Here is a 27,726-nt window from a genome sequence, read left to right as displayed (position 1 = left end):
AAATGGCAAGCCACCTCTGAATGTTTTCTTGCCATGAAAGCTCCATGGAATCGCCATTAATCAACTATGACTTAAGGGCAATTTTGTTTTAAAAATTAATCGCACATAGTAATCCGTGTTCCCCGCAAGCCAGGATGCCATTTCTTTGCTCAGGACAGAAGAGGAAAAATCCAGTGTCCATGTGACTTTGCAACTATTTTCTTAAAACTATTCCCCATCGGTAGGAAAACGTATACTGCATTTCCGCAGAAAAACTCCGCCCTGGGTCTTCCTAAATTGGTGCGTAGCCCAAGATGTTGTATGCTGAGTGCTGACTTATCCCATAACAACGCTCTCCTGGACAAGCATGTTGCAGATCATGGCTGCGGAGCTCTCGCCACACCAAAAAACACACGGAACCTAAAGGACTCACACATAATTCCCTTGCACATGGTTTTTTCTTTCTCCCCCGGACTTTAATGAAGCAACACGCAACGGGATCTGCTTCCGCCGGAAAAGTGTCTCTGCGAGAATCGGCCATGCTTTTTTGGTCGTAGGTCTGGGGGCGTTGGTTTTGGAGTTCCTCTTGTCCGAAGCAGGCGGCATCGAAATGCTGCGCGAATTGCCGTGGAGTCTGATGTCGGCCGAGCTGCTGTTTGTGTTGGAGGGTGAAGGGGAAGAGAGCAGCAGTGCCGAGAGCATCCTCTGCTTGTGCTCCCGGGTCTTCGTGGAGTGAGTAGGGATCTGGGATTGGCTCTGCGTTTGAACGCGGCGGGCGAGGGGAGCGATGTGTGGCCACTTTGCTCCCATCGTGCGCGAGAATGTTCGGTTTTGGATTCCCAGTCGGACAGAATGGAAGTTTCGATGACGGGATTCTCTCGAACTTCTCATAGTTAGCGCTTTTGCTGACGGGCGAGTTGGGATGTAAATGATGTCTTTGTATTTGTCTGCTGCAGAAAATATGGAGAGAAGTTACATTTTGGAGTTGCAGCCTCATCCTCCAGGTTAGGGCTGATTTTCCACCTGTAACTTAAAAATGTAAGGACTGAAGTTTATGTCTACACTGAGGGGACAAGACCATCTGCATGTTCTGTATTTCTAAAGGAGTCTCTGTCCAAGTTGTCCCATTCGGTGCTTATTTCTGAATGGAGAGTTGGCTCCCTCTGTGTATCTGTTATGGCAGCAGATAATTGGTTTAGAAAGTTCACTGAGGTTGGTGGATCAGCAGTAACTATATAACACAATTTTTTTTTGCCGAGTTGTAACACATGTTGTGTTTTGTCTTCCCTTTATTTCTAGGGATCGAAAATTGTACAAACAAGGCTTAAAGGGGTTTTATGTAAATGATGAAAATGACAGTAGAGGTAAGATGTATTTAAATTATATCGCTAATCTTTGTGTTTTGTAAAAGATTTTTCGTGCACTCTATAAGTTGAGGGATGCTTGCATCAAAAATTAATGAATTGTATATAATTGGTGGTGGTGGAAAGTGCTTTTAAGTCACAGCTGACCTATGGCAACCCCACGGATTTTCAAGGCAAGAGACATTCAGAGGTGGTTTGCTGTTGCCTGCCTCCCTGTCACACCCCTCATATTCCTTGGAGGTCTCCCATCAAAATTACTAGCCTGGTCTGCCCCTGTTTAGCTTCTGAGATCTATGAGACTGGTTAGGTGTCTAAAGTACCGTCTATTTTCAAAACTGTATTTTATTCTGATCCCCAGTGTGGTGGCAACCTTACTTCTCCCCCCAAATAATCTAAGCATATGTTTAGCTTTAAAAAATAGATTTGCATCAGTTATGCAGAATTCTTGCTGGACAAATTGATTTGACATTGAAATCTTTAAAAAGTAGAAGGCTGCAGACATCTGCAGCTGATTAGTTGGAAACAAAAAGCATCCTGTAACTTAATGCTGCTTATTAATAGGGGAAGACCTACCCACTGAAGAGGAAGAAGAAAAGTTTAATTCCGTTATGTCTGCTGATGTATTGAATGACTGTGCTTTTGGACTGGAGGAAAATGTATTAGATCCAGAGACTGAACTCATGAAGAGTATGGGGTTGCCTGTACAATTTGGCAGTGTTGCTAGCCCTAAAGCATTTGTGGTAAAACCTATTATATATTTCTTGTTCTGTTATTTTGTACTACTATTAATTGTTGATGTGGGTAGTTTGTTTGTATTGACAAACTAACACAAAAGAATTTACTGAATTTGAACTTCATATTTCTGCGTTTTAACTTTGTATTTGCTGCATATTAACTTCAGTTTTTCAAAATCTTGGATCGTAAATTTACATTATTCAGTTTCTCAGCAGTTGCAAAGCAAATAGTTTAGAATTAGAAAAATGTAGTAAGAAGATCTAGGAAGGGTTCTGTTTCTCAGAAACCGTTAGAACGATTATAAAACTTTGCTGTATAACTGCATACAGATCAGTTGTCAAGGTTTGTTTATCTGGTTACAATATAGGGGCCTCTCAAGATATTTCCAAATACCAGGATTTAATTGGCAGAAAAATAAACACATTTTCTTTTGAAAATTCTCTAACACAGCATTGTAAGGCAAAATCTTAACTACCGTATTTTTCGGACTATAAGAGGCACTTTTCCCCCCCAAAAAAGTGGGGGGGGAAAGTGTGTGCGTCTTATGGTCCGAAGGTACGACGTACCTTTGGGGGGGGGGGCGATCTGCTGCCTCTTCCTCCGATCCGGCGCTTCCCCCGCGCCTGCCTGCCTGGCTGGCTCCATCTTCTTCAGGCAAGCGCTGGGATCGCTCCACGTGGCCCCAGCGCTTCGCAAGCGCCGGCTGCGGAGGGGGCAGCGTGCTTCCTCCTTGCCTGTGTGCCTGGCTTCAGCTGTGATGTTTAAAGCAAGTGCTGGGATCGCTCCCTCCCCCCTCCGATCCCAGCACTTGCTTTAAACATCACAGCTGAAGGCAGGCACACAGGCAAGTAGGAAGCACCCGCCCCCTCCGCGAACCCAGCGCTTTGCGAGCGCCGGCTGTGGAGAGGGCAGCGTGCTTTCTCCTTGCCTGTGTGCCTGGCTTCAGCTGTGATATTTAAAGCAAGCGCTGGGATCGGAGGGGGGAGGGAGTGATCCCAGCGCTTGCTTTAAACATCACAGCTGAAGGCAGGCACACAGGCAAGTAGGAAGCACCCGCCCCCTCCGCAAACCCAGCACTTTGCGAGCGCCAGGCGGATCGCCCCCCAGGAGGAAGGTGCGTCCTATCCTCCGGAGCGCCTTATGGTGCGAAAAATACGGTAATCTTGAGGATGGCTTCAATTGCATCTTTGTTCTAAATGCCAGCTCTCACAATTGGTTCAAAATAAGAACATAAGAGAGCCATGTTGGATCAGGCCAGTGGAGCCAGGACACTAGAAGCCCTCCCCCTGTTCTTTCCCCCCCTTCCCCAGACAGAGAGTTCCATCAATAACCACTGATAGACCTCTGCTCCATATGTTTATTCAATCCACCCTTGAAACCATCTATGCATGTAGCTGCCACCACCTCCTGTGGCGGTGAATTCTATGTGTTAATCATCCTTTGAGTGAAGCAGTACATCCTTTTATCCATTTTAACCCAACTGGTCATCAATTTCATTAAGTGCCCACAAGTTCTTGTATTGTGAGAAAGGGAGAAAAGTACTTCTTTCTCTGCCTTCTCTATCCCATGCATAATCTTGCAAATTTCTATCATGTCTCCCCTCAGTCGTTTCTCCAAGCTAAAGAGCCCCAAGTACTTTAACCTTTCCTCATAGGGAAAGTATTCCAACTCTTTAATTATTCTAGTTTCCCTTTTCTGGACTTTTTCCAATGCTATAATATGTTTTTTGAGGTGTATACATGAATATTCATATATGAGTTTGCCATTCAGTTAATTTGGGTAGCCATTGTTCTGACCAAACTATCCAAAGTCTCTTTCATCCTCATTTAGGAGTTTAAAATAATTGTTTGAACAGTTTTTATATACTCAGTAAGAACCTCCATGGAATTTATGTGTACGCCTGGCTCCAGGAGGATCGCCTCAGTAAAATTGGAAAAGGAATAGGAAAAAATATACTTTCAAAAGTGGGAGAATAAAAAACAACAAAAGATTGCAGTGAAAATAGCAAAAATCAGAAAGCATAAGTGCTCGTCATTCGACTGGTGGTTTTAGATGTTGTATAGGCATGGGCTTTGCAGTCAGTGCATTTCTTGTAATGGCTTTGTTGAATGAGAGAGGTTATCATCCAAGCAGCACTTTGAGAAGTGAATAATCCACATTGAATCAGAACTTGTTGCTTCCAGTATGCAAAACTGGCACAGGGACTTATTTTTTCTTTTGTTGAATTTCAGGAATTTGAAAATATTGAAAAGAGGTATAAAATAGTTAAGAACAAAAAGAAAAATAAGCTGCAAAAAGATATACTTGAAATGACACACAAGATTTTGGAAGAGGGTCACAGAGACGATGACCACTCTCTTTTCAAGGATGAGTCCTTAATTAAAAAGGAGAGCAAGAATGAAGAGGAGTGTGAAAATGGTGCTGTTGTATTGGAAGAGCTTAATGAGAATGAAAAATGGGGGAAATATTGGCACGAATATGGAGAAGGACTTCTGTGGCAGAGTTGGCAAGAGAAATACAATGGTGACTCTGACCTTTTAGCTGTGTCTGAACCATGGAGCAAACCTGAGGTGAAAGAAAAGTGGGAGCAGCATTATTGCGAGCTATACTGGTATTACTGCGAACAGTTTCACTACTGGGCAAGCCAAGGTTGGACTGTTGACACTGTACATAACAACACAATAAAGAACACAAGTACACTGGAAACAAGGCAGCCAGAAGAAAAAACACCAGATATTGGTGCAGATGGCGACTGTGGAGAAATGCTGGATTCAGAATTTCATTCTCATCTTTCTTCTGGCGCTGGCTGCAAGGAAAATCTCATTCTACCTGATGAACTTTGTAATGAAATTCTTACTGCAGTTAGAAAAATAAATCTTGATTCTGAAGAAGCGAACCAGAGCAATTCAGCAAATGTGGTTGATATTACAGGCAATCAAGGACAGAGTTCAAGAAGTGATTCTGATCAGGCAGAAAAAGGAACAAAGGGGGAAAATGTGTCTTCAGAAAAAGGATGTCAGCCAGGTTTGTTGCCAGGATCAGAAACTGCATTTTTCCAGCCTGCAAAGGAATAAAATCCAGTCCTGATACTGAGGAGGGATATTCCAATGTGATAAATCTTATACCTTGCATCCAGCTCAAGTAATTTGTTCATGTGCAGGTTTATAAAATGATGCATGAGAAGGAGAAAGTGGATAGATGGACATTTTTCTTTGTCCTCCATAATAGTAGAACTTAAGAACACCTAATGAAGGTGATTGGCAATAGATTTTGGACTGATAAAAAGAAATGCATCTTTTTTTCTTTTCTTTTTTAAGAAGTGCTTCTTTATTAAGCTAGTAATGAAATTGTGGAATTTAGTGCCAGCAAATGTAGTGAAGGCCATGAGCATAGATGGCTTTAAAAGGCAAATTACTGAGGGATAATGTCTGTCAGTGGCTAGTACACATGTGAATAATACACACACACAGCTGCCTTATACTGAATCAAACAATTGGTCCATCAAGGTCAGTATGGTCTGTTCTGACTGGCAGTGGCTCTCTGGGGTCTCAGGCAATGCTCCCTCTAAGCTGTGGAGTCTTTTGAGCAAAAATTCCTCTTTGTGAGCTCCTGGCATTAGAGTTGTGAGTGAGCAATTTGGCTTCTGTATAAATTAGTTTGCTCTGGCGCCATCCTTCCTGAGTTAAGACAAAAATGTGTGAGCTGAAGGCTAAAAAGACTGTGAGCTAGCTCACATTAATTCAGATTAGAGGGAACACTGCTGTCAGGTAGCATGTCATGTTTTGAAACTTAAACTGTAAATTAAGAGTTCTAGTTGTATATTCCCAGTCTACATATGACACAGCCAAGTGCACTGTAAAAGGGGAGGGGAATGTCATTTGTTAACTAGTTCATTTTATTAGATATCAGGGCAAAGCATTATGACATCCTAAAAAGGCTCCCAAATAGTATCTCTAATTATCTTTTAATTGCTAGATTTTATTTATTTATTTTTAATTATATTCACCTTCAAATAGTTCACAAATAATTCACAGAAACATGACATAACACCCAATACCATTACCCACATACACCAACAATACATACCTACACAAAATACACAAACAAAAAGAGGACAAAGGCTGTGGAATCCTATTAAACAAAAACTTTCTTTCTTCTATGCTGCATCCCAAAGATACACTTGGCATTTCAAGTCATGTAGCCCTGTCTATGAGAAACACAGTACCAACTCATTTCATTCACTTTCCCCCCCGCAACCATTGACAAAAAAAATTCCATCTACCAGCTGTTTGGTCATTGCCCTTCTCTCTCAATTCATCTGTCAAAATATCCACCTCCGCCACAACCAATACCATTGCTATCATTTCATCCATTGTCTCTCACCATCTGCCACATCAAAGCTTTCATTTGCCCCATAGTAAACCTTATATGGACTTCTCTCGGAATGGAGTGTTTTTTGAAGTAAATACAGTTGACTCTGTGGACATAATCTATATCTTTCTCCAATTCTTTTTCCTCCATTCCAAATACCGGTGTCAAGGCCTCTACTATAACTTCTTTTATATCTTCATGTTTATCGAATGTTCTGCATTCTTAAGATATACGCTACCTGCTCCATTTCCATTCTCACTAGTTTTTCCCCTTCTATTTTTTGAATTGTTTCAATCTCCAAGCTTTTAATTCACTACTTCCATCTTTCCTTCCACAGATTTTACAGGTTGTGTCAAACCAAAAATCTCTTCCTTTGTTTCTGACAATTGCTTTTGCAGGCCATCTAATTTCTTATTTACTCCATCTATTTGTTCTGTTACATTTGCCTGCATTTGACTCAATGCATTCATAAAGTATAATTGTATAGAATTCTGTAGTTCCTTTATGACTTCTTGTGAAAGCATTGCCCCTATGGATTTTGAAGCTCCCAGTGATGGGACTGACTTATCTGGCTTGTTTGGCTTACTCATTTTTATTTATTTATTTATTAACTATTTATTCCCCCCCTTTATTAGCCTGTAAATTTCTTTCTCCAACCAATAACAAGTTTAGAATATATTACCCAGTCTTAATTCCAAAATATTGTCAATATTAAATTTAAAGCTATTCTGTTATCCAGGGTCTTACTGAGCTTCTATATATTAGGTCTCTCCTTACTATTTACTATTCACCCTAATTCCAGTTCATATACTAAAGGATACCTTTATCACACTAACACACTACTTCACTGCTTCACACTACTTCACTCAAAATCCATACATCACCTTCCTTCAGCACACTCACTCACCTACCAGTTGATTTTTATATCCTTCAGTTAGTGTTCTTTACCACCAAACACCCCTCACCCATTCCATTAATACTCACTCACTGCATATAGAAAATCAATAGTAATCAAGATAAGCAATAATTAATTACTCTGTTAGTTATTTGATTAAATGTCTCTTTTGAGTCCTTAGTGTTTTTCCAATTGCTTCCCCTTCTGTCTTCCTCTTCTTTTCTTCTCCCTTTTTTTCCTCGCCTCAATCTCAATCTCTGCACCGCTCTTCTTCTCTCTTCTTCCCCTCTATTTCTATATCTCTTCTTTCGTCTCTAATCCAGTCTCTGCTTCCTATTTCTTATCCCTCCTCAAATGGTTCACTGTCTCTTAACGTGAAAAGAAAAAACCAAACCAAATAAAAAACCCCAATTCAGTAATAATAATAATAATAAAATTTTATTTATACCCCGCCCTCCCCACCGAGGTAGGCTCAGGGCGGCTTACAGAGTGTGGCAAAAGCCATGTTAAACAATAAAACAATTATACATTCAGTACCATTTAAAATTACCATTAAATTTACATAATATAAAAATCTAAAATCAATCTAAAATAATCTTATCTTATTGCTAACTCAATTGTTGACTCAATAATCTTATCTTATTGCTAACTCAATTCAGAAAGTCAATTCAAAGTATCAGTTCAAAAAGCCAGTTCAGAAAGTTGATTCCAGTTCTTCTACGTTTCCACCGATAATACTCCACCCTCTCCACCGCACCTCTGCTCTTGCAATCCCAGAAACTATGTATTACATCCATAGTCTTCAGTCTCACATCAGTTCAAAAGTCCGGCAACTTTCTTTCCACCCTGTAAATTATATCCACGTCACGTCCAAACTTATTTATTCCTTTTCTTTTGGCAATGTCTTTATTGTTTCCTTTTGTCAATTGCAGGATTTCCCCCTCCCCCCGCTTCCGTTCCACACTTTCGCTGCTCGCCGGTTCTTCAGTCCTCCCTCCACTTCATTCCAAACCTCTTTCTCCCAATTCTTTTTTTTTTCTTCTCCAATTATTTCTCCTCTCTTCCCTCTTTATCACACAACATATACAAATCTGTCTGTTGCCACTTCTTAGGGTTCAAAATCACTTAACTTTTTTTTTCCAAAACACCGCTTCCCCTCCTCCTCTTTCCGGCATTCACAGCTTACTTGCCTGCTGGGGTCCACTCAAGTTGGGCTTAGGGAAGAACACCCAGATCCAAACCTTGGTAAGAGCCTGAACCCAGACCTCCCTATGCCTCCTCTGCTTAAGAACCCCTACAACGGGGGTTCTCTTGGGTTCCTTCGGGAAAAAAACCAAAAAATGAGCAGTGCAGATGCCTCCAGAGCCATAGCTCTGGAAACTGTGCCCATTTGTCACCGTGCCGAAACCGGATCCCATTTATTTATTTATTTTGATTTATATTCCATCTTCCTCGCAAGTGGGCTAAGGGCAAATCACAAAAATAATTTTACAAGATAGTTAAAATAGTAAGTAGTATTTCTGTTTTCATTTTAGTGTCTCTGAGGTCGTCTAGAAGAGATGGCACAGGAGGTGGGGTTTCTCCTAATACCAGTGATGATGGTGAGCAGCCCCCCGAACGTAAACCTGTCAAATTAAAGAGGAGGCAGGTTATCAGTCATTTCTTCTTATTGTTTAATTAACCAGTATTGTATATTTATACAGTTCTATATCATTGATTCTTATTGGATGTTAACATACTTAAACCATATTTTCTGTCCATTTAGTAACTCATCTGCAGAGTGGAAAAGTCTTCATTCCTATACTCATATATATTGTTCCATTAGCTGAAAAATGTATATCTCTGTAGTAGAGATATTTTGACTGCAGAGAGCCAAACAAAAAGTAGTTAGACCAATTTTCTGAACATTTGTAGTGCATCTTGGAAACGCTGTTGGGAGAAAAAATAATACTTGTGGTTATATTAAGGACTTGGGGGGATTGCAAGAAGTTATAAAAATCTTGGATGTGGGAAATAGAGAAATTCTTGCATTGTTAATAAACTGAACAACTTGAAGGACACTTTGGGCCGCTTCACTCATGAGATGAGATGAGTAATATGACTGTAACAAGCAGCCACAGGGTGACCCACTCTGCATCTGAGCAGTGGCCCTAGGGAAGGGAGGCTGAAAGCTACCCAGTAGTTTCTCCAGTTGGAAATGCCCCTCTCCTTAGTGTTGGAAAGCACCAACAAACTGCAGCTGACTTATGGCAACCTCGTAAAGTTATCAAGGCAAGAGACATTCAGAAGTGGTTTGCCATTGCTTGTCTGTGCATAGCAATTCTGGATTTCTTTGGTGGTCTCCCATGCAAATACTAATGAGGGCTGACACTGTTTAACTTCTGAGATTTGATAGGATTGGGATGGCCTGGGCCGTCAAGGTACCCCTCTTCTTATCCATTGCTAAGGCTCTGATCCATTTCTTCTTTCATCTGCTTTTTGGGACCAAATTGCACATCAAGAGTTACTGTTGCACAAGTGTACTGTCTAATATAGTCCCATTTCTATATCTCTAGCTATTTTATTATTACTTAAAAATTAATCTACCTAATTCAGAAGATCAAATTGGTAATAAAGACTTAACCTTATTCGTTTTTTTTTCTCTTAATGGTTAACAAAAGCACTTTGTGTTTTCTTTCTAGCCATGAACTAGATGCTGAAGAACATGGTCAGGCAGATCCAGAAAGTGTTTGTTGTCTTTTGGGGCTCAAACATGGCATGGGACAAAAGTAAGAAATACTCTGAATTTTTCCTCCAAAAAAGAGTTTATTTTAGACAGCACAGCTTTGCCCAGAATTATCCATTATTTTAAAGCATATAATATATCTCCCCTTTTCCTGCAGAATATCTGAAGAGTTACTTTAAGGCTCAGTTCCTACAGAAACATTTTTGTGTAATGTTGTGGTCAAAAATTATAAAATCATAGAGAACTGGCTTTATTATTAATTAATTTTTATTTTGTTAGCAGCTGCTGTGTGGGTCGTTCAGCTCTTTAATTCAACATGTTTCCAAAACGGACACAAAATACCTTACAGGCATAGCTTACCAAAATAATTTTAAAAACTACTTATCTGTGAACTATATAATATATGATGCTGTGGGTCTAGTTTGGTATAGTGCTTGGAATGTTAGAATAGTATCTGAGACCTGAGTTCTGGTCCCTACTCTACCATGAAGGCCATTGCGTAACTTTGGGCCAACTAGCCTAACCAACCTCTCAATGTCACTGTGATAATATGATGGGAAAGAGAAAACCATGTATGCCATCTCCAGCTCCTTGGGGAGGGAAAAGGATGAAATGCATTAGACAAATAAATGGATCTCCCAGGGTATCTAAGGGCCTTGATTTCAAATGGTGCTGTAGTGGTGGAAGAAGATCTTCTGTTTCCCTGTTGTATCACTCCATGACCTGAACATGATAAAGGACTATTTTATGGGAATTTTTCCCCTACCACCAAATGGCCAGGTTCTCTCAAAACACACTGTTTTGTAGCTTTTGACTATAAATTAAGAGATCTGATTATGTATCTCCAAAGCCTCCTTTGGTACCACCAGTAATGATGATTGCTATGTTTACTTATTTGAATCCTTGAAAAGACTGTATTAATAAATAGTTGAAGCTAAGCAACTGGATGACCTTGTTTAATTAAAAGTAATCAACCTGGAGGCATGTCTTGTATATTCCTCCCTAGGTAAAAAGTTGTTCTTAATTGTAATCTTTCTGCAGATACAGAGGAATTCCTGGCTTCAGTGAAAGAAGAGTGACAGAATTCAATAAAAACATGAAGTTTAAATCTAAGTTCTTGGACATGCGCAGAACAGTCAAGACCAAAAACAAACACATTTTTTTTACAGAGGAATCTGAGACATTATTTTGCAAGAAGAGCAAGACTTTAAATAAGGTAGCTGTTATTTATATAGTAAAATAAATAACCTTGATAGAACATATAATGCAAAGTACTGTTTCTGCTATATTTTTCAACATCCTGTGCAGTTTAATAGCTAATGCCTAATGGTTTATTTCACACTGCGTTTACATTATATATCAAATAGTTATGTGTGGCATCCCTATCTGCGGATATCTGAATCTGCAGATTGGGGCCAAACTGTACTAAACAGATTTTTCTTCAAACTTGGGAAAGTCCTTAGATTTGCAGAAAAATATGAAGTCACCAAAAATACATAGGGGATTTAAATTCCCCCAGATTCTGCAGCATTGAACATGGGGAGAGGGTCTGTGGCAGATGCCAGGAACTGCTCTGAGCAGCTGCCAGGCACCATTGCCTCCACAGCTGGTCTCTGAGGTCTAGAGCCATAGCAGGCTTGGTGATTGGGGGGGAGGGGATCCCCCCATGAGTCTTGTGGGCCCCACACTTATAAAAATAATGTTTTTGGAACAACTGGAGCTAAGACAGCCCTTGGAACCTTTTACTTTGTGATTCCAAGAGAGAAATCCGTGATAGGGTGGACATAGTTCCAAACCATGGGTTAGTGTTAACAGGAATGAGCCGAATGCTAAAACACTGTGTTCCCCTTTCTTGCATGCTCTGTTTTGATTAATAACTTCTGCTGTAGTGCAGGCCATTGCATCTGAACTGGGGAGGAGGAAGAGATTTCAAGCCATGATCTTTTTGTGATTAGTAGTCTTGGTCAGGATGGAAATGGTAATTTGCTGGTTCATGGTAAACACGTAAGTAGTGGGCAAGCAGGTGGCAAGGCACTCATTTGCATAGTATTACATCTTTGCCTGCTGTGTCTGCAAGAGCTTAATATGGCTTAAATGTCCTACCAAAAGAAATACACAAAAAAGCACTGCAGAATTTATAGATAAGATCGCTGGTAATTAAAAATAAGATTTCCTCAAACACTTGTAATTCCACTTCCAGTCTGTCCGTGACACCGCAAGCATGACTTCCATATTTTCCCCATCTTTATGATATATGAGGAGAATTGTGAGCAGAACAAAAACAGTATGTCTTGTAAACATAACTGACACTTATAAGCTAGGATAGTTTTGTTATGACATTTTTTTTATTTAGCATTGGCTGAAATAGGAAAATCTATATGTGATTTTTCTTTACTCTTTCAAGGTGATTTCTTTTAATACCATAATTGCTGATTTGACGCCCATCTTGTTTGTGATGCACGGTATTTTCCAGGTAGAAAAGTTCTTGAAACAAGTGAATGAGCTTAAGGAAGTGAAATCACAGGACTCCTTGCAAGATGTACTTCATAACACTTCTACAAGTAGTGATTTAGAGGAGCAGGAAAGTGATGGTGACTCTCAAACAACTTTGGATTTCCAGAATTGTGGCTTGTTACCTTCCAGCTCAGCTTCCTGTAAAGCTGAAAGCCTCACCGTAGAAAAGAAAGGCAGGGAAAAGGTGGCAATAGCAACAGGTGACTGTAACTTGCAAGAATCAGGACCAGGAGAACAAGGAGGAGAAGAATTTCCGTTGGGAAGACAGCTTGTTTCCATGGATATCCCAGACTATCTGCAAGAAGAAACAGAAGGTGCAAGAAAATGATGAATAAATATTCTGTGGGTGTGGGAGTACATGCCTTACATTTATTACAATTTAAGCAACAGACTAGAAAACTGAGGCTTATGTGTGATTGATAGGTTTGGGGGAGTTGAAGCAAAATAGCTCCATATTCATTTGGAAGTATGTGCTTGAAGTGGTATGATAGTGCAGTTTCACTTATTCCATTTCATCGTTACATCCTTTCTTGGCCTATATTTATTTATTAGGATATTTCCATGCTGCCTTTTCAGAGTCCTGCTGAAAGCAGCTTAAAATTGATATTGCATAACAATGTAGAAAGAAAGATGTTTGTTTTGTCCATGAGGGTCCTATGAATTCACAGTCTTCTTTCTGGAATCAGGAGTCATCTTTCTGAAAAGGAAATGTTTTTGTCTCTTGTGATTGTTTGGATCCTGTCCAGTACTGATTATTTTTGGTGACTAAAACAACAACAAAAATGAACTTCTAAGAGTTTTTTTTAGTTTCAAGACAATAAAGGGCTTGGATCCACCAGAACTTTCCATGAGTGGAAGGATCTCTGCCTGCTGAGTGACTTTCTCACCTCCCCACTTCCTCTACTGCACAGGAAGCCCCTCCCCCTATGCTGTTGCTGGAGAGTGGGGTCTGCATTTTGGAAGGGCGTGTGGGCTGAGGTAGGAGGTGAGAAAGTCACACTCTATGAGCACAAACCCTTTCCCCCATGGAAATGTTTCAGTCAATCCAATATTCTGTTTTAACAAATAATAAATTACAGACAAGCAATATTGTTTGACGGTTTAGTTGGATCTGATGGTTTTATGTTCATATTCCAGGGAAATCTATTTGTTTTTAAAAGATGAAAGTGATTGGAAAGGTTGATAAAACTAACAGGCATTTTCAAAAAATTTCAGAAAATGTTTGCAAGCTATTTTTGTCAAATGTATTCTCTCTATCCTTTGTTTAGTAATATGTTACAATTCCCCATTTTTGTTGGGGCTTTTTTTCAATTTATGAATTACTAGACATGTGATAAACTACGACTCATGGCCCTGTATAGTACAGCAAAATCAAAGACAGTCACCAGGATTTCACTATATTTTTTTGCAATCCCATCTCTTGAAAAGAATGATAAAGTTGTTCAGATTTGCCCTGATAATCTTAACATTTCAGCCAGGCAGTTTCAGAGTGATAAGCTAACCATAGAGCTGGGTTTTTTTCCCTTGGTGAAGGTGAAAAAGTCTCTCCTAAGAAGAAGAAAAACAAGAAAAAGAAGCAGAAAAAAATCAGACCCTCCCAGTCCCTGCCTCCTGAAATAGCCAGAGATCCCGAACTAGCCAAATATTGGGCACAACGGTATAGACTGTTCTCTCGATTTGATCAGGGGATTCAGTTAGATAGAGGTAAGCTCATAATCTATTGACCTGCCAATGCACTGTATGAACTGAAGCCTTGTTTCTTTTGAAGTTCTGAGTGTGGTTGTTTTATCTGTAGTAATTGCATTATGCTACATGGATACTGGGAAATGACTGGGGAAGGCAGTGGCAATGGCAAAGCACGCTGTAAAAAGTCTGCCTTGAAAACGTTGTGAAAGCAACGTCACCCCAGAGTCGAAAACGACTGGTGCTTGCACAGGAGACTACCTTTACCTTTACATGGATACTTGAAGCAGCATCAAGCCAAAAATGTTGGTGGAGATGTTATCTAGCATGAACAATGCAGTTTCCCCCTTCTTGCTGCGGCCTGTTGTGTGCTTCTCTCCCCTCAAGAACAGGATAGGGTGAAGTGGGGAAGTCTGCCCCGCAAAAGGAAATTGGTTGGAAACAACCACTTTTTTGCTGGCACCTAGTCAGAATCTAAGTCATTTAGAATCCAGACTTGTCTGTGGATTGAATTCTGAAACATGACAATTGCTTTCTTCTGACAGAGGGATGGTTTTCTGTTACTCCTGAGAAGATCGCAGAGCACATTGCAGAACGTGTAAAGCAGTCCTTCAACTCTGACATCATAATAGATGCATTCTGTGGTGTGGGGGGGAACACTATTCAGTTTGCCCTGGCAGCAAAAAGAGGTAAGGCTTCTCTCTCCTCTTATTTGTGGTGCAGTGAGCATTTTAAAAATGTGATCGCTGTAGTTAAAATTGAGATTTTTTTTCTATGTTGTTTTAACTAAAACACTCCCAAGCTGACTTGAGTTTTAAATACAGGCAAAATATAGAGACATGCATTGTTAGACAATTTTATTGCTTCTTAAAGCAAGAAGCAATTTACTTCATGGTTAATTGTTCCTAGCTGCTTACTCTGCCATCTCCTACAATTGCTGGATTGATTCTGTCTTAGATTTTTAAAGCCTGGCCTGGCAGATGCTGTGTGTTTTCCACCTGTCCAGGGAACATGGTGGCTGCTGACTCTGAATGTAGAAGGTAGAATGTAAAAGGTCTGGAACCTGCTGTAAGATTGAGTTTGTATGGGAGAAAAACAATGTTAACACTGTACTGCTGTGTGTGTCTGTACTGTTCTATCAGAAAGAAGGGAGACTAAGATGGGTAGTTGCTAGTTCTTATGTCTGGAGCACCTGTTGGACATGACTGGCATCTGCCAAAACAGTTATTACTTGGTTGAAGAAAATGCAGTGTTGGAGACCTAGAAGGAGAGATCAATGTGCATATGCAGTGACGACTCAAACAGTAGTTACTGGGAATGCCAGATATATAAATGGGACAATATGAAAGCATCACCACTAGCAAAATAAATACATGTGATCCAGCCCCTTCTTTGCTGCTCCTGTCAAACTGTCCTTATCCTTTAATTTGTCTTTTGTTCCTGAGCAGTGGGTTAAAGTCCTCAACCTTTAGCAGTAGGCTAAATTCCCCTTTAGCAGTAGCCTGAAGTCCGCAGCCACAAAATGATTCCCAACCAAGGATGCATTTGTTTATTTATATACAATATAAATTTATTTATTATATACTTTTCTCCCCAAGTTGGGACTCCAAGTGCCTTAGAACATAATTTTCTCCTCCATTCCCTCACAAAAACAGTCCTAAAAGAGTAGCAAAATTTGTGGCAGGGTATGAGCTTTCATGAGTCAGTGCTCACTTTTTCACAAAAGCTTGCACCATGCCACAAATTTTCTTAGTCTATAAGGTGCTACTGAACTCTTGCTCTTTTCTGCTGCTACAGACAAATACCAGCTACCCATCTAAAAACAATCCTGTAAGGTATGCCAGGCTGTGAGTTTGTGACTAGGGATGGACACAGGCCAAAGAAGTGCAAGTTTGTGGGTTTCATGAACCACGTTTCCATTTTATGAACCAGTTCATGGTTTGTGGTGGGAGGGGGCTTGCAAAAGCCATTTAAAGGAAATGCATCCCTTTAAATGCCTTTAGCAAGCCCCGCAGCAATGTGATGCAGAAGTCAATTCAAAAGGCATTTAAATGCCTTCTGAATCAACTTCTGCATCATGCCACCATGGTGATGGGGCCTAAGGGAGCTCATAACTGAAAGCATTTAAATGTCTTCTGAGTCAATTTCCACGGACCACTCCTGTGGTCCAAATGAACTCTTGAAAAACCCTGGGGGGTCCATGGAAAGTGTGAGGGCACAGATCATACAAATGGACCATGAACTGAACCCCAGTCCATGGAAAAATTAGGTTTGGGGTCTGTGCTCATCTCTATTTGTGACAGCCCCAAGTTCATCCCTAGTGAGCTTCTGTGGTAGAAGTGGGGATTCAAACCTGGGTCACCCAGAGTCTTAGTCTGCCACTCTATCCAGTATATACCACACTGCTCTTAAGGAGGGAACTGTTTCCGAATGTGTGCTTCCTGACAGACACAAAGGTCATGCCTTTAGAGCCCTGAGCAGCATTTTAACTGTTTAGCTCTCCCATATACAGAGAAGATCAGGTATAAATTATATAAATTTAGCATGGCTTTCATTAAGCAGAAGTTAAGTAATGGTTAACCATGGTTAGAATATTTAAAATAACTTGTATCTAAAACCTACTATTGTGCCTGAAGTGCCAGAAAAATTTAAGCTTTGGGAAGTAGTTTGACAATAATATGGCTGATACGAATTTTTTGCAACCATTTATAGAGATCTGTTTTGTTCTTTTCAGTAATTGCAGTCGATATTGACCCTGTGAAGATTGCTCTTGCTCACAACAATGCAGAAGTGTATGGAGTGGCAGACCAGATAGAGTTCATATGTGGTGACTTCATGCAACTGGCATCTGGGTTGAAAGCTGATGTTGTATTTCTTAGTCCTCCATGGGGTGGCCCTGAATATGCCACTGCAGAAATCTTCGATGTTCAAACAATGATCTCTCCTAATGGATATCCTTTTCCACATCAAATATTGTTTTAGGGTTTTTTTAATAAGTATTTTCTACTGTAGGATGAAGAAAGCCAACATTTGCTGTTACTTTAGATTAGTAGAGCCTTCTTAATTAGCTGTTGCACATCTCAGGTAATCTGAAAAGTCTAGCCTTGATTTCCAGCCTTTGCGGTTATAAAAGAAAAGTTCATTCTTTTCCTTTTCTAGATGTGGGTAACAGTACACTGTTTGCCAGTGGTACATAATATATTTACAATAAGTGAATATTTATAACATCTTAAAGTATCACAAATAAACTGTCAGGAGAATAAAACATTTACATATCAGCATACTTCATGTTGGAAAAAAGATGAGGACCCAGAGTATGGACTTTCAGAGTAAATGTTAAAAGTTAGAACAAAACAAGCCACTTATAGCTGTTCCTTTGGAAGTTGACATTAAATATGAGAAATATGCTTGTCATCTGGGAGATTTTTATGGACTTTATTTCTTAACAAAATCAAGTGAACTTGGACACTTTTAGTTTTATAAAGCTGTAGTCAGTCATGTAATAAAGTTATCTTATGGTTAGATCTTATCAGTGTTGATTTAGTTCCAAGATTCATGGTGTTGAAATATTTCAGATGCTTATCAAATTTGGCTGTTAACATATTAATCCCTTCCATGCTCAAATGTCTGCTTTCTTATTGGATAGCTTTATACATTGCCAGATGTGGCAATCACATCTATATACCCAACATCACAACCAAAAGATACAAAGGCTCACAAATTCATCCTGATTCCAATTAACTAACGGCAACAAAGAATATGTAAAATGTGCTTTCCATGAGGTATGCATGAGGGGGGTGGTAAGAAGAATGCGCGTGAAGGATTTTCCATAGAGTCATATCACTGAATAAACTTTTCAGGAAATATTTGCCTTGTAGAACATGCCTTGGCCCTGGTCCACACACCTGGAAGAAAGGGTAGGAATTAGGTGGTAGCCAATGTTCCCTCTAAGCTGCAGAGTTTGTGAGCAAAAACTCTACTTTGTGAGTTACTGGCATTAAAGTTGTGAGTGGTTGCATAAATTAGTGTGCTCTGGAGCCATTTTTCCTGAGCTACAACAAAAATGTAGCTGCAGGCTAAGTAGCCAGCTGTGTAAGCTGCAGGCTAAGAACCTGTGAGCTAGCTCACGCTAACTCAGCTTAGAGGGAACACTGGTGGTAGCATCCTGAGATAGATTATGTCACTTCAGATTTAAGTTAGGATCACATCTTTGAATTTCCCTGCGAGTTAAAATCTGATATAGGATCAAGAGGACTGGTCTAGGATTATTTCTCAATTGCAGGAAACTGGGTATGTGTTAAAATATTACTGCAACCCCATCCATAGCATGAAGTAATAACACTTCATTTATCAGCTTCTATCACTTTAGCCCTCTACACACAACCCTTCCACACCTTTAGTCAACACACAAATGACAGGAAGAGACACAAGTATGCTTGCCCCGTTTCCTATGATCATTGGCTTCCGAGTTTGGTTCCTTTGTATGGCAGAAGTCTGTGTATGTGGGCTCCCATCTTGTGTTAGGTAGCATTTGATCACAGGGTCAGTGGCTACATGTACACTATGCATCACCCACTGTGTTCACAAACCAGTGATTATGAGTAAGGTTACTGTGCCAGCACATCCATGTTGACTAAACATGTAGAGGGGTTGTGTTTAAATGGCCACTCTATTGTTTGATTTTTTAACAGATTTTTTTATTGAGATAAATATATGAAAACAGACAGGTAATTGAATTATATATCCAACACGGTACAAATAACACATTATAAAAGATTATTATAACCTAGAGAAAACGTATCCATCTATATTTAAAATTACTAAAGCCTTCTACTAGAGGAAAGAAAAATAAGTTAATAAATTAATAAGTAAAACAAAAACTCAGAGGTGAGTTTTCTAGGATGAAAAAAAATAGAACTGTAGCCAAACATGAAAAGAATGATGGGAAGGAAGGATATTGTGTTCTGTCATGTATTTTAATAGCGGTTACCATGTTGAAATGAATTTGTTATGTCCCTTATCGGTGGAAGTATGATGTACAATGATGGAAATCTTGTGTATAATGAATTGCCCCCATATTTTGTAATGCCATACTTTTTTGGAAGGTAGTAGAGGAGATCTCCAGGTGGATGCTATTGCCTCAGCTATAAGCAACAATATTAGTTCTTTGTCTACAATATTTAATTGTGACTTATCCCAAAAATTCAGAAGCACTAGCTCAGGTGTCACACGAAGACTTTAAGAAATAATAGCAGATATTTGTTGCATGACATCATGCCAACATTTGTGTATGACAGGACAGTCCCACCAGCAATGTAAATATGTTCCCACAGAACCACAGTTCTTCCAGCATAGAACACTAGATTGGCAATTCATTTGATGAAAGGAGATTATCACTAGAAATATTCAGTTTATATTTGCAGAATAGTGAATTGCTTTTATTAGAGAGTTTTCTTACAAAAAGAACCTCCCAAAAGAAAATATCTTTTTCTTCCTTAACACATCTCTACATATGAAATTTTCAAGTTGTCACAGAAGATTACCAGCAATATTGTGTACTTCCTTCCTCGTAATGCTGATATTGACCAGGTAAGTTTTGAAGCCCTTGGGTGCAGCTGGTGTAGCACAATGTTTAAGACTGACAAGTGAACTTGGAAAAACCCAGTTCGTTCTGTCTGTGTCATGTGCTAAACAGTGAGCTCTCAACACATCTTTCAGGCTTATCTCCACATTTTAAATAACGGATGCAAATCCAATATATCAACAACAACAACAACAGTTTTTATTTATATTCCGCCCTCCCCGCCGGAGCAGGCTCAGGGTGGCTAACAACATGATTCATACATTGGTTATACAAAATTGAATAAAACTACATTAACAGTTTAATTAAAATTCTGATTAAATTTCTAAAATTAATAAAATGTACTAGTGCTATGTTTACTTTTATGATGGCGAGTTTCTTGACAATTTCCTTCTTCGTCAGTGAAGGCCAATCAAAAGAGGATGGTCTTACAGGCCCTGCAGAACTGTTCAAGGTCCCGCAGGGCCCGCATTTCCTCTGGAAGTTGGTTCCATAGGCTTGGAGCCATAGAAGAGAAAGCCCGGTTACGGGTGCTTTGCAGCTTCACCTCTTTCGGTCCGGGAATGGTCAACAGGTTTTTCCCAGCTGACCTCAGTGCTCTCTGGGGTTCATATGGTGAGAGACGGTCCCTAAGGTAGGCAGGTCCTCGACCATATAGGGCTTTAAAGGTAATAACCAGCACTTTGTAACGAACTCGGTATACAACTGGCAGCCAGTGCAGTTCACATAGCCCAGGCTGTATGTGCTCCCACTTAGGGAGCCCCAACATCAGTCTAGCCGCCGCATTCTGCACCAGCTGCAGCTTCCGGGTTCGGTACAGAGGCAGCCCCATGTAGAGGGCATTACAGTAATCCAGTCTCGAGGTGACCGTTGCATGAATCACCGTTGCCAGATCTTGACGCTCTAGGAAGGGAGCCAGCTGCTTTGCCCGCCTTAGATGGAAGAAGGCTGACTTGGCAGTGGCTGCGATCTGGGCCTCCATTGATAGTGAAGGCTCCAGTAAAACTCCCAGGCTCCTGACCCGGCACGCCGCTTTCAGCGGCGCCCCGTCGAAGACTGGGAGAGGTATTTCCCCTCCCCGAGCGCCCCGACCTAGGCAAAGGACTTCTGTCTTCGCTGGATTCAGTTTCAGCCCACTCCGCCTCAACCAGGTTGCCATAGCCTGCAGAGCTCGGTCTAAGTTCTCTGGGACGCAGTCAGGCCGGCCGTCCATTAGCAGGTAGAGCTGGGTGTCATCTGCATATTGATGGCACCCAAGCCCATGTCTCCTAGCAATCTGGGCAAGGGGGCGCATGTAGATATTAAATAACATTGGTGAGAGAACTGCTCCCTGAGGCACTCCACAATCCAGTGTGCGCCTCTGGGACAGCTCGCCCCCAATTGCCACCCTTTGTCCCCGATCCTCAAGGAAGGAGGAAAGCCATTGTAAGGCAGACCCCCTAACCCCTACATCAGCGAGGCGGTGGGTCAGTAGCCGATGGTCGACCGTGTCGAACGCAGCCGACAGGTCTAGCAACATCAGCACCGCCACACCACCCTGATCCAGATGCCATTGGAGATCATCTACCAGGGCGACCAGTACTGTCTCCGTCCCATGACCCGGGTGAAAGCCAGACTGGCAAGGGTCTAGGATGGAAGCGTCATCCAGAAAACCCTGCAACTGTGACGCCACTGCCTTCTCTATAATTTTATCTAAAAACGGTAAATTAGAGACCGGTTGGTAGTTTGCCAATTCGGCTGGGTCTGCTGTGCTTTTTTTCAAGAGGGGACGGACCAAAGCCTCTTTTAGAGATGTTGGAAAGTGCCCCTCCAAGAGGGATCTATTTATGATGTCCCGTAACAGTACTGTTAAAAGCATTATGCATGTAAAGTGTTAAAGTTCTTTAAGCTTCAGTCTCAGATGCTCCATAAATATTTATTTTGATTGAAAGAAAATTAACTGCTATTGTTCATCTTAGAGATTAGGAGAAAGAGTAAGGTGGGACGTGATAGAAACATAAAATTATAGACAACATACATAGAATATAGCTAGAATTTTGCACCTGATGCTAAAAATCCAGGTGGGATGTATTCTGATGGCAATATCTTAGGTTATTTTTAAGTGGTTATACAAAGTCATGGAATATGTCAGTGATTATAGTAGTTAATACCTAAATGGAATCTCTGGTTCTGACATGATCAATGTTCCCTCTAAACTGAAGAATCTTGTGAGCAAAAATTCTACTTTGTGAGTTACTGGCATTAAAGTGAGCTACTGCATAAATTATTGTGCTCTGGGGGCTATTTTTCCTGAGCTAAGGCAAAAATGTGAGCTGGAGGCAAAAAAATCTGTGAGCTAGCTTGCACTAACTCAGCTTAGAGGGAACACTGGACATGATATACCTCTGAAAACCTACATGAAGTTGTCTTTATACTGAATCCATCAAGGTGAATATTGTCTACTATGACTGACATTAGCAGCTGTCCAAGGTCCAACATAGAGGTCTTTCATATCAGCTGGTACTTGGTCTTTTTAATTAGAGATGTTGGAGAGTGTATCTGGATCCCTCTGCATACAAATTGGGTGCTGTCACTGAGGAGCAGCTCCACCAGTTGTAGGACCAACAGTGGAGAGAGCTGTTACATTCCTGCTGTATTTGTAGACTCCATAAAAGCATCTCACTGATAGTTAGAAACAAGATGGGCTAAATGGGGCCATAGGACCAAGATTGCAGGGCTGCTGTTAACAAGTATACAAGTAGAGATGTGAACACACTGGAAAAAGCATTTTTCAAAGACACTTTTTTTTTTCAATTTTCCCAGTGGAAAAATAGTTATTGAGGAGCTCCAAAATAATATTTTTTTTCTTTTAAAGAGATTTTTCTCATTCATTATGTATAGCATGAAAAGGTCTGTGAACCTCAGGTTTCCCAGTGGAAAAATTAGGAAACATTGAACAGCACTGGAAAAAACTATGATACTTTTCCTTCGGGAGTAAGTAAAATGAAGGCCATGTTTTATCAAAATGTAATATTAAAAACTAGAGAATATGCAGCATTAAATAATAATTGCAATGCAAACTGTAGTCATTTACAATATTATCCATACTTTTTGTTTAATTGTAAATAATTTTGGCAACAGTATTATGGCTGGTATTATGCTCCAGACATCGTCAAAAAGCATAGTATCCTCTTGCAACACATTGAGATGGTTTGGTATGTGAGAGAGAAATTATCAGGATTTAAGCATGAACTTGTTGCTCTCATTTTTATGTTTTAGAGGCAAGTAGAATGGTTAATCATAGTTCTAAAATCACAGAAATATGTTTATTCCAACAACAGTTGTGACAGATGTTGTGACACATGTGCATTGGAAATCATTGCAATAAGATCCAGAAGATCAGTTTCCACTGTCACCTATTTGAGCACTGAGCACCAATACAGAAGATCAGCTAATGGCTAATAGCTGGAATAATTCATTAGATCTAATGAGAAAGCTCCTAAAAAAACACTCTCAACTGGTTAATTGTAACATGGAACTCTCCCAGTTATTGCATGTTGCTTTTTCTCCACTAGAGGGTACAATCACACAACTAGCACATAGTATAAGCAAATAAAGTATATTGTCACTAAGCTAGGTTACCAGATGTCTTCTTTTTAAAGGTCATATACTCTGGGCTTTTTTAAAAAAACTCATGAAAATGTTCTCTTTTGGGGTTGGAAGGTTAGGAATATTCTTTGTTAGTTAGTAGCAGTTATCATAGCTTAATGGTGGGGTAATTAAAATGAGATTTGTCATAGTGATTGCTTGTTTGAAGTAGTCATTCAGGAAATACGTCGTCCTTTTTGTTTCTCAAGATATGGTAACCCTACTTTAAGCTAAACAAAGAAGCAGATTGTTTGAAAGACTTACTGTTGGTTTTGGGCGTTCACGTAATATGCCTTGTATATATAGTTGGCAGAAAATTGTGTCTATTCAAATTTGGACCACAGAATTTGGACAGTTCCGCAGGGCCTGTAAGACAGTCCTCTTCCGGTTGGCTTATAACTGACCGGCACCAAACTACCAAAATACTGAAGGAAGTTTATAGATAGCACACTGTTGGATTGATGTACTGATTTTAATGTTTTAATTATGTAATTTCGAATTTCATTGTTAGAACTTTTGTGTTGTGAGCCGCCCTGAGCCCGCTTCGGTGGGGTAGGGCGGGATAAAAATCAAATAAAAAAAAAAGAAGCAAGAGTGCCAGAATAAGAAGGAGCTTTGGAAGTCATCTAGGCCAACTTCCAGTTTAGTATCCCTACAGCTAGCCACCCAGCTTCCCTAGACCTCTAGTGAAAGAGTGAGCATAACTTTCTGAGGCAGTCTGTCCCACTGTTGGGGCTTTTCCACAGAATTCTACCCCCCCCCCCCCCGTTAGTTCTAGCCCCATACCATTCTGGTTAATTCCCTGATTTTCACACATATTTTGTGCCTTTAATTGTCACTTTGTTCCCCCACCTCATCCCAGGTTTTTTTCATTTCCTTTGAGACCACTTTTACCTGCATTGTTTTCTGAAAGCTGATTTTGAATTGCCTTTAAGTTTCTTGCCTTTTCTCTCACTGAGGTGAAGAAGTCTGCAGATTTATACCCTGCCCTTCTCTTTGAATCAGAGACTCAGAGCGGCTTACAATCTCCTATATCTTCTCCCCCCACAACAGACACCTTGTGAGGTGGGTGCGGCTGAGAGAGCTCTCACAGCAGCTGCCCTTTCAAGGACAACTCCTGCGATAGCTATGGCTAACCCAAGGCCATTCCAGTAGTTGCAAGTGGAGGAGTGGGGAATCAAACCTGGTTCTCTCAGATAAGAGTCGGCACACTTAACCACTATACCAAACTGGCAGGGGAAGGTGGGAACTCAGAGAACTTGCTTAACCAGTTATTTTAGCAATATATCACTATTTTAGTGCCTTTAAGGCATGTGCAAAAAAAAGGGGGTTCTCTGATGCCCCAATGATGACAGCACAATTTTTTGAAAATCCTGATTATTTAAGGCACATGCGGAAGACAATAAGCTGACTTCACAGCTGTGAAAATCCAGAGGGAAGGCAGACATGTGGAAGAACCCTGTGCAAACCAATTTCAATGCTTGTGGATTGACTCCCAAGAAAATCAGAAGTAAACTGAGTATGCAGAAAAAAACCTTTAACAGCTCTTCCCATTAGGAAGTGTCTCCTAATCATCAGCAACAATCTACTTTGCTATGTGTCCTACACTGGGAGTTTCTATAACAGGAGCTATCTCTGAATAACAAAAATATCTCACTCTACCCATCCAGTTACCAAAAGCCTAGAGCTGGTTTTTTCTAGGGATGCTGTACATGCTGCTCTAAGGCTGCTGGTGAACTTCCAGTACTCACAAACTACCTGCTGGAGACCCCTGACCTAGATAATCCCATCACCAATGACATTTTCACAGGGGTCTGATTGTCTTCAGTATTTAGTGAAGTCTCCAGACTGTACTGAATGAAGAGTGAAGTCTAGAGGGGAAATAGCAGATGTATATGGTGCCCCAGTCTCCTCTGAGTTTCCTGCATGGACATCAGCAGCGAGTAAGGCTGCACTGATCCCATGTAAATAGTGCTTGTGCAAGCAATGCTGCCTGGATTGGCGCTTATTTTAAAATTCTTAGTTTTAATTTTTGTCATGTTGTGGAGCTCTTGCTGTCCACTTCCATTTGCAAAATATTTCTGAAAGAGCACTTTCATTCTTAAATAGAACATTGCAAATGGCTAGAAATATGGGAAATGACAAGAATGTGATTTAATAACGCAAACGCATGAAGGACAGGAACTGAGGATTGGCTGGGATTTCCAAAAGCAATTTTTTAGAAGTCTTGTGCAATCCAGTTCTTTCCCTCATGAACTGCCAGAGTTCAGTGAACTTCGGTGAAGTCTGGTTTCAGAAAAATGACCTGCTCATAATTAGATTACAGCTCCCAAGTCCTTTGTACATATGCTAGAATAGAAACTGCTGAGTTCTTTTTAGGACAAAGTAAGATGCAATTTCTTGCCAAATTGACTTTTTCACCTTTGCTGATTTCCCAGTTACTTTGCTAGAAGCTGAAGGCAGTTTCTGATTTTGGGGGGCTTTAGCGTCTCCTTAGTTTAGCTGTGACTGAAATGTATCCCTGTTCTGATTCAGTTGTTTGGGATGCTGTCTACAGTATCTTGAAGGTAGTGAACCTTCCTACTCCACAGTTCTGAAGAATTCTATACTGATCTTTCCCTGAATGTGGATGTTTCATTTGCTCTTGTATATATTGTATTTACTCAAAAGAAAGACTATTTTTTTTCTGGGAATACTGCTAAGAAAAGGAGGGAATTGCCTTATATTTTCATACAAGTATGAACAGTAAATGTTTTTTGGCTGGTGTGTGTGCCTCACATTCAGGGCCATCTTCCTTTCCCTTAAATACATGTATGTCATGTGAGAAAAGTTAACTTGTTGGCTCATTTTTGAAATTAGTTAGACTAGTTTGATGTAACATCCAGTTTCCAACATTCTCTCTTCCATACACTAGTATTAATTTCTGTCATGACTGATATTTAGTTCTCACTCTCTGCAGTTAAAGTGATAAGCAGTGTCTTAGACCATAGCACTTGTACAACAAAAGAAGTTATTCCACTTTAAAAAAAAATCCCTGAACATAGCAAAACTAGATGTTGGGGAACAAGTTGTCATGGGAGACCCTATCTGCAGTTTGGGAATCCAGCCAGGATACCTGATCTGCTGTCTGTACTCTCTACACATGTGAACATAGAGATTCTTAAGAAGTGGAACTTAGAGGAATGGGTACCAAGTATGTGAAATGTAAAGTGCTTTACAAGTTAAAATAGGCTTGGTTCTCTGTTCACTTCATTAGGTTTGCATTCAGGGATTGACAAGGATGTTAGAAGAGGTGCAGTCCCCCCTCAAGTGTAAGGTCACCAGTCCTAAATAGGAAATGATTGTCTGAAAATGATCATCTGCTGAAGGTGGCTGCTAGAGTATAGGCACATGTAGTGCTTTCTGTACTTAACTGAGCCCTTCCTACTTCCCCAACCCCTTCATTGGACACTTTTCTACTTCATAATGATTAATTTCTGCTTCTAATATACTGCAAGATTCCTGGTTCGTTGTGTGTGCTTGCTGGTTTTGTTTATTTTTGCTAAAACAGGATTTGTGTATATTGAATAAAAGGATACATTGGGGGGATTGGGCAGCTATCTAATTTGTCTTCTGCCTGCAAGGAATCAGTCATCTAAAGAATAGTTAATATTTCACTTCCTCCTTCTTTACAGTAAGTTTGCTCTGCTAATAATAGCTCGAAGATAGAGGAAGTTTGATGTGTTTAAAGCTGGTACTTTGTAACAAGTTTTAGAGGAATATAAACACAAGTGACATTTTATAGTCTCTAGATAGGAATTCATACATAGTGTCTGCAGCATTTCATAGACCTGGTCAGTATAAAACCTTTATTCAATGTTAGAAGTGAGTGTAGCAGCACTTCCAGATGCTATCTGTAAGTAGAATTTAAGCATGAGTCAGAGAAGATAGTCCCTGTTGCAGCAAGTGTTCTCGATAAATGGAAACATTAATGAAGTCTGCTCAGGAAAGTCGGCAGAATAGCACTTGTTCTCTGCTTTTGGCCATATCCAATTGCAACTGACTTACAGCAACCGCAGCAAGAGGCTTTTAAGGCAAATGTGGAATGTAGGTGGTTTGCCATTGCCTTCCTCTTCAGTCTTCCTTGCTGGTCTAATCTGCTTTCAAAAAATAAATATTAAACTACTGGTTAGGTATGTGTTCTCAAATATCAACAAAGGGGAGAAATTTACAAGATATTCAGAAGCTGGGTACAAATTTCCAGGTATAGAAG

The 27,726-nt window shown here is 40.2% G+C and overlaps 1 protein-coding gene across 1 annotated transcript in view; it reads left to right on the top strand.

Annotated features, from left to right (window-relative positions):
- Positions 1 to 445: 445 nt before the first annotated feature.
- Positions 446 to 27,726, top strand: part of TGS1 (trimethylguanosine synthase 1) — a 34,582-nt gene continuing 7,301 nt past the window's right edge. Inside the window, exons 1-12 of the mRNA XM_060243754.1 lie at positions 446 to 711; positions 1,279 to 1,343; positions 1,905 to 2,083; positions 4,310 to 5,102; positions 8,880 to 8,988; positions 10,026 to 10,112; positions 11,111 to 11,285; positions 12,543 to 12,897; positions 14,117 to 14,287; positions 14,812 to 14,955; positions 17,001 to 17,221; positions 19,781 to 19,855. Of these exons, the coding sequence (XP_060099737.1) occupies positions 590 to 711; positions 1,279 to 1,343; positions 1,905 to 2,083; positions 4,310 to 5,102; positions 8,880 to 8,988; positions 10,026 to 10,112; positions 11,111 to 11,285; positions 12,543 to 12,897; positions 14,117 to 14,287; positions 14,812 to 14,955; positions 17,001 to 17,221; positions 19,781 to 19,855 (2,496 nt within the window). The 5' untranslated portion in view covers positions 446 to 589. The remainder of the gene's footprint in view (positions 712 to 1,278; positions 1,344 to 1,904; positions 2,084 to 4,309; positions 5,103 to 8,879; positions 8,989 to 10,025; positions 10,113 to 11,110; positions 11,286 to 12,542; positions 12,898 to 14,116; positions 14,288 to 14,811; positions 14,956 to 17,000; positions 17,222 to 19,780; positions 19,856 to 27,726) is intronic.

Source organism: Heteronotia binoei, chromosome 7 (genome assembly GCF_032191835.1).
Source record: "Heteronotia binoei isolate CCM8104 ecotype False Entrance Well chromosome 7, APGP_CSIRO_Hbin_v1, whole genome shotgun sequence".
Taxonomy (NCBI): Eukaryota; Metazoa; Chordata; class Lepidosauria; order Squamata; family Gekkonidae; genus Heteronotia; species Heteronotia binoei.
This window is presented reverse-complemented; position numbering and strand designations above follow the sequence as displayed.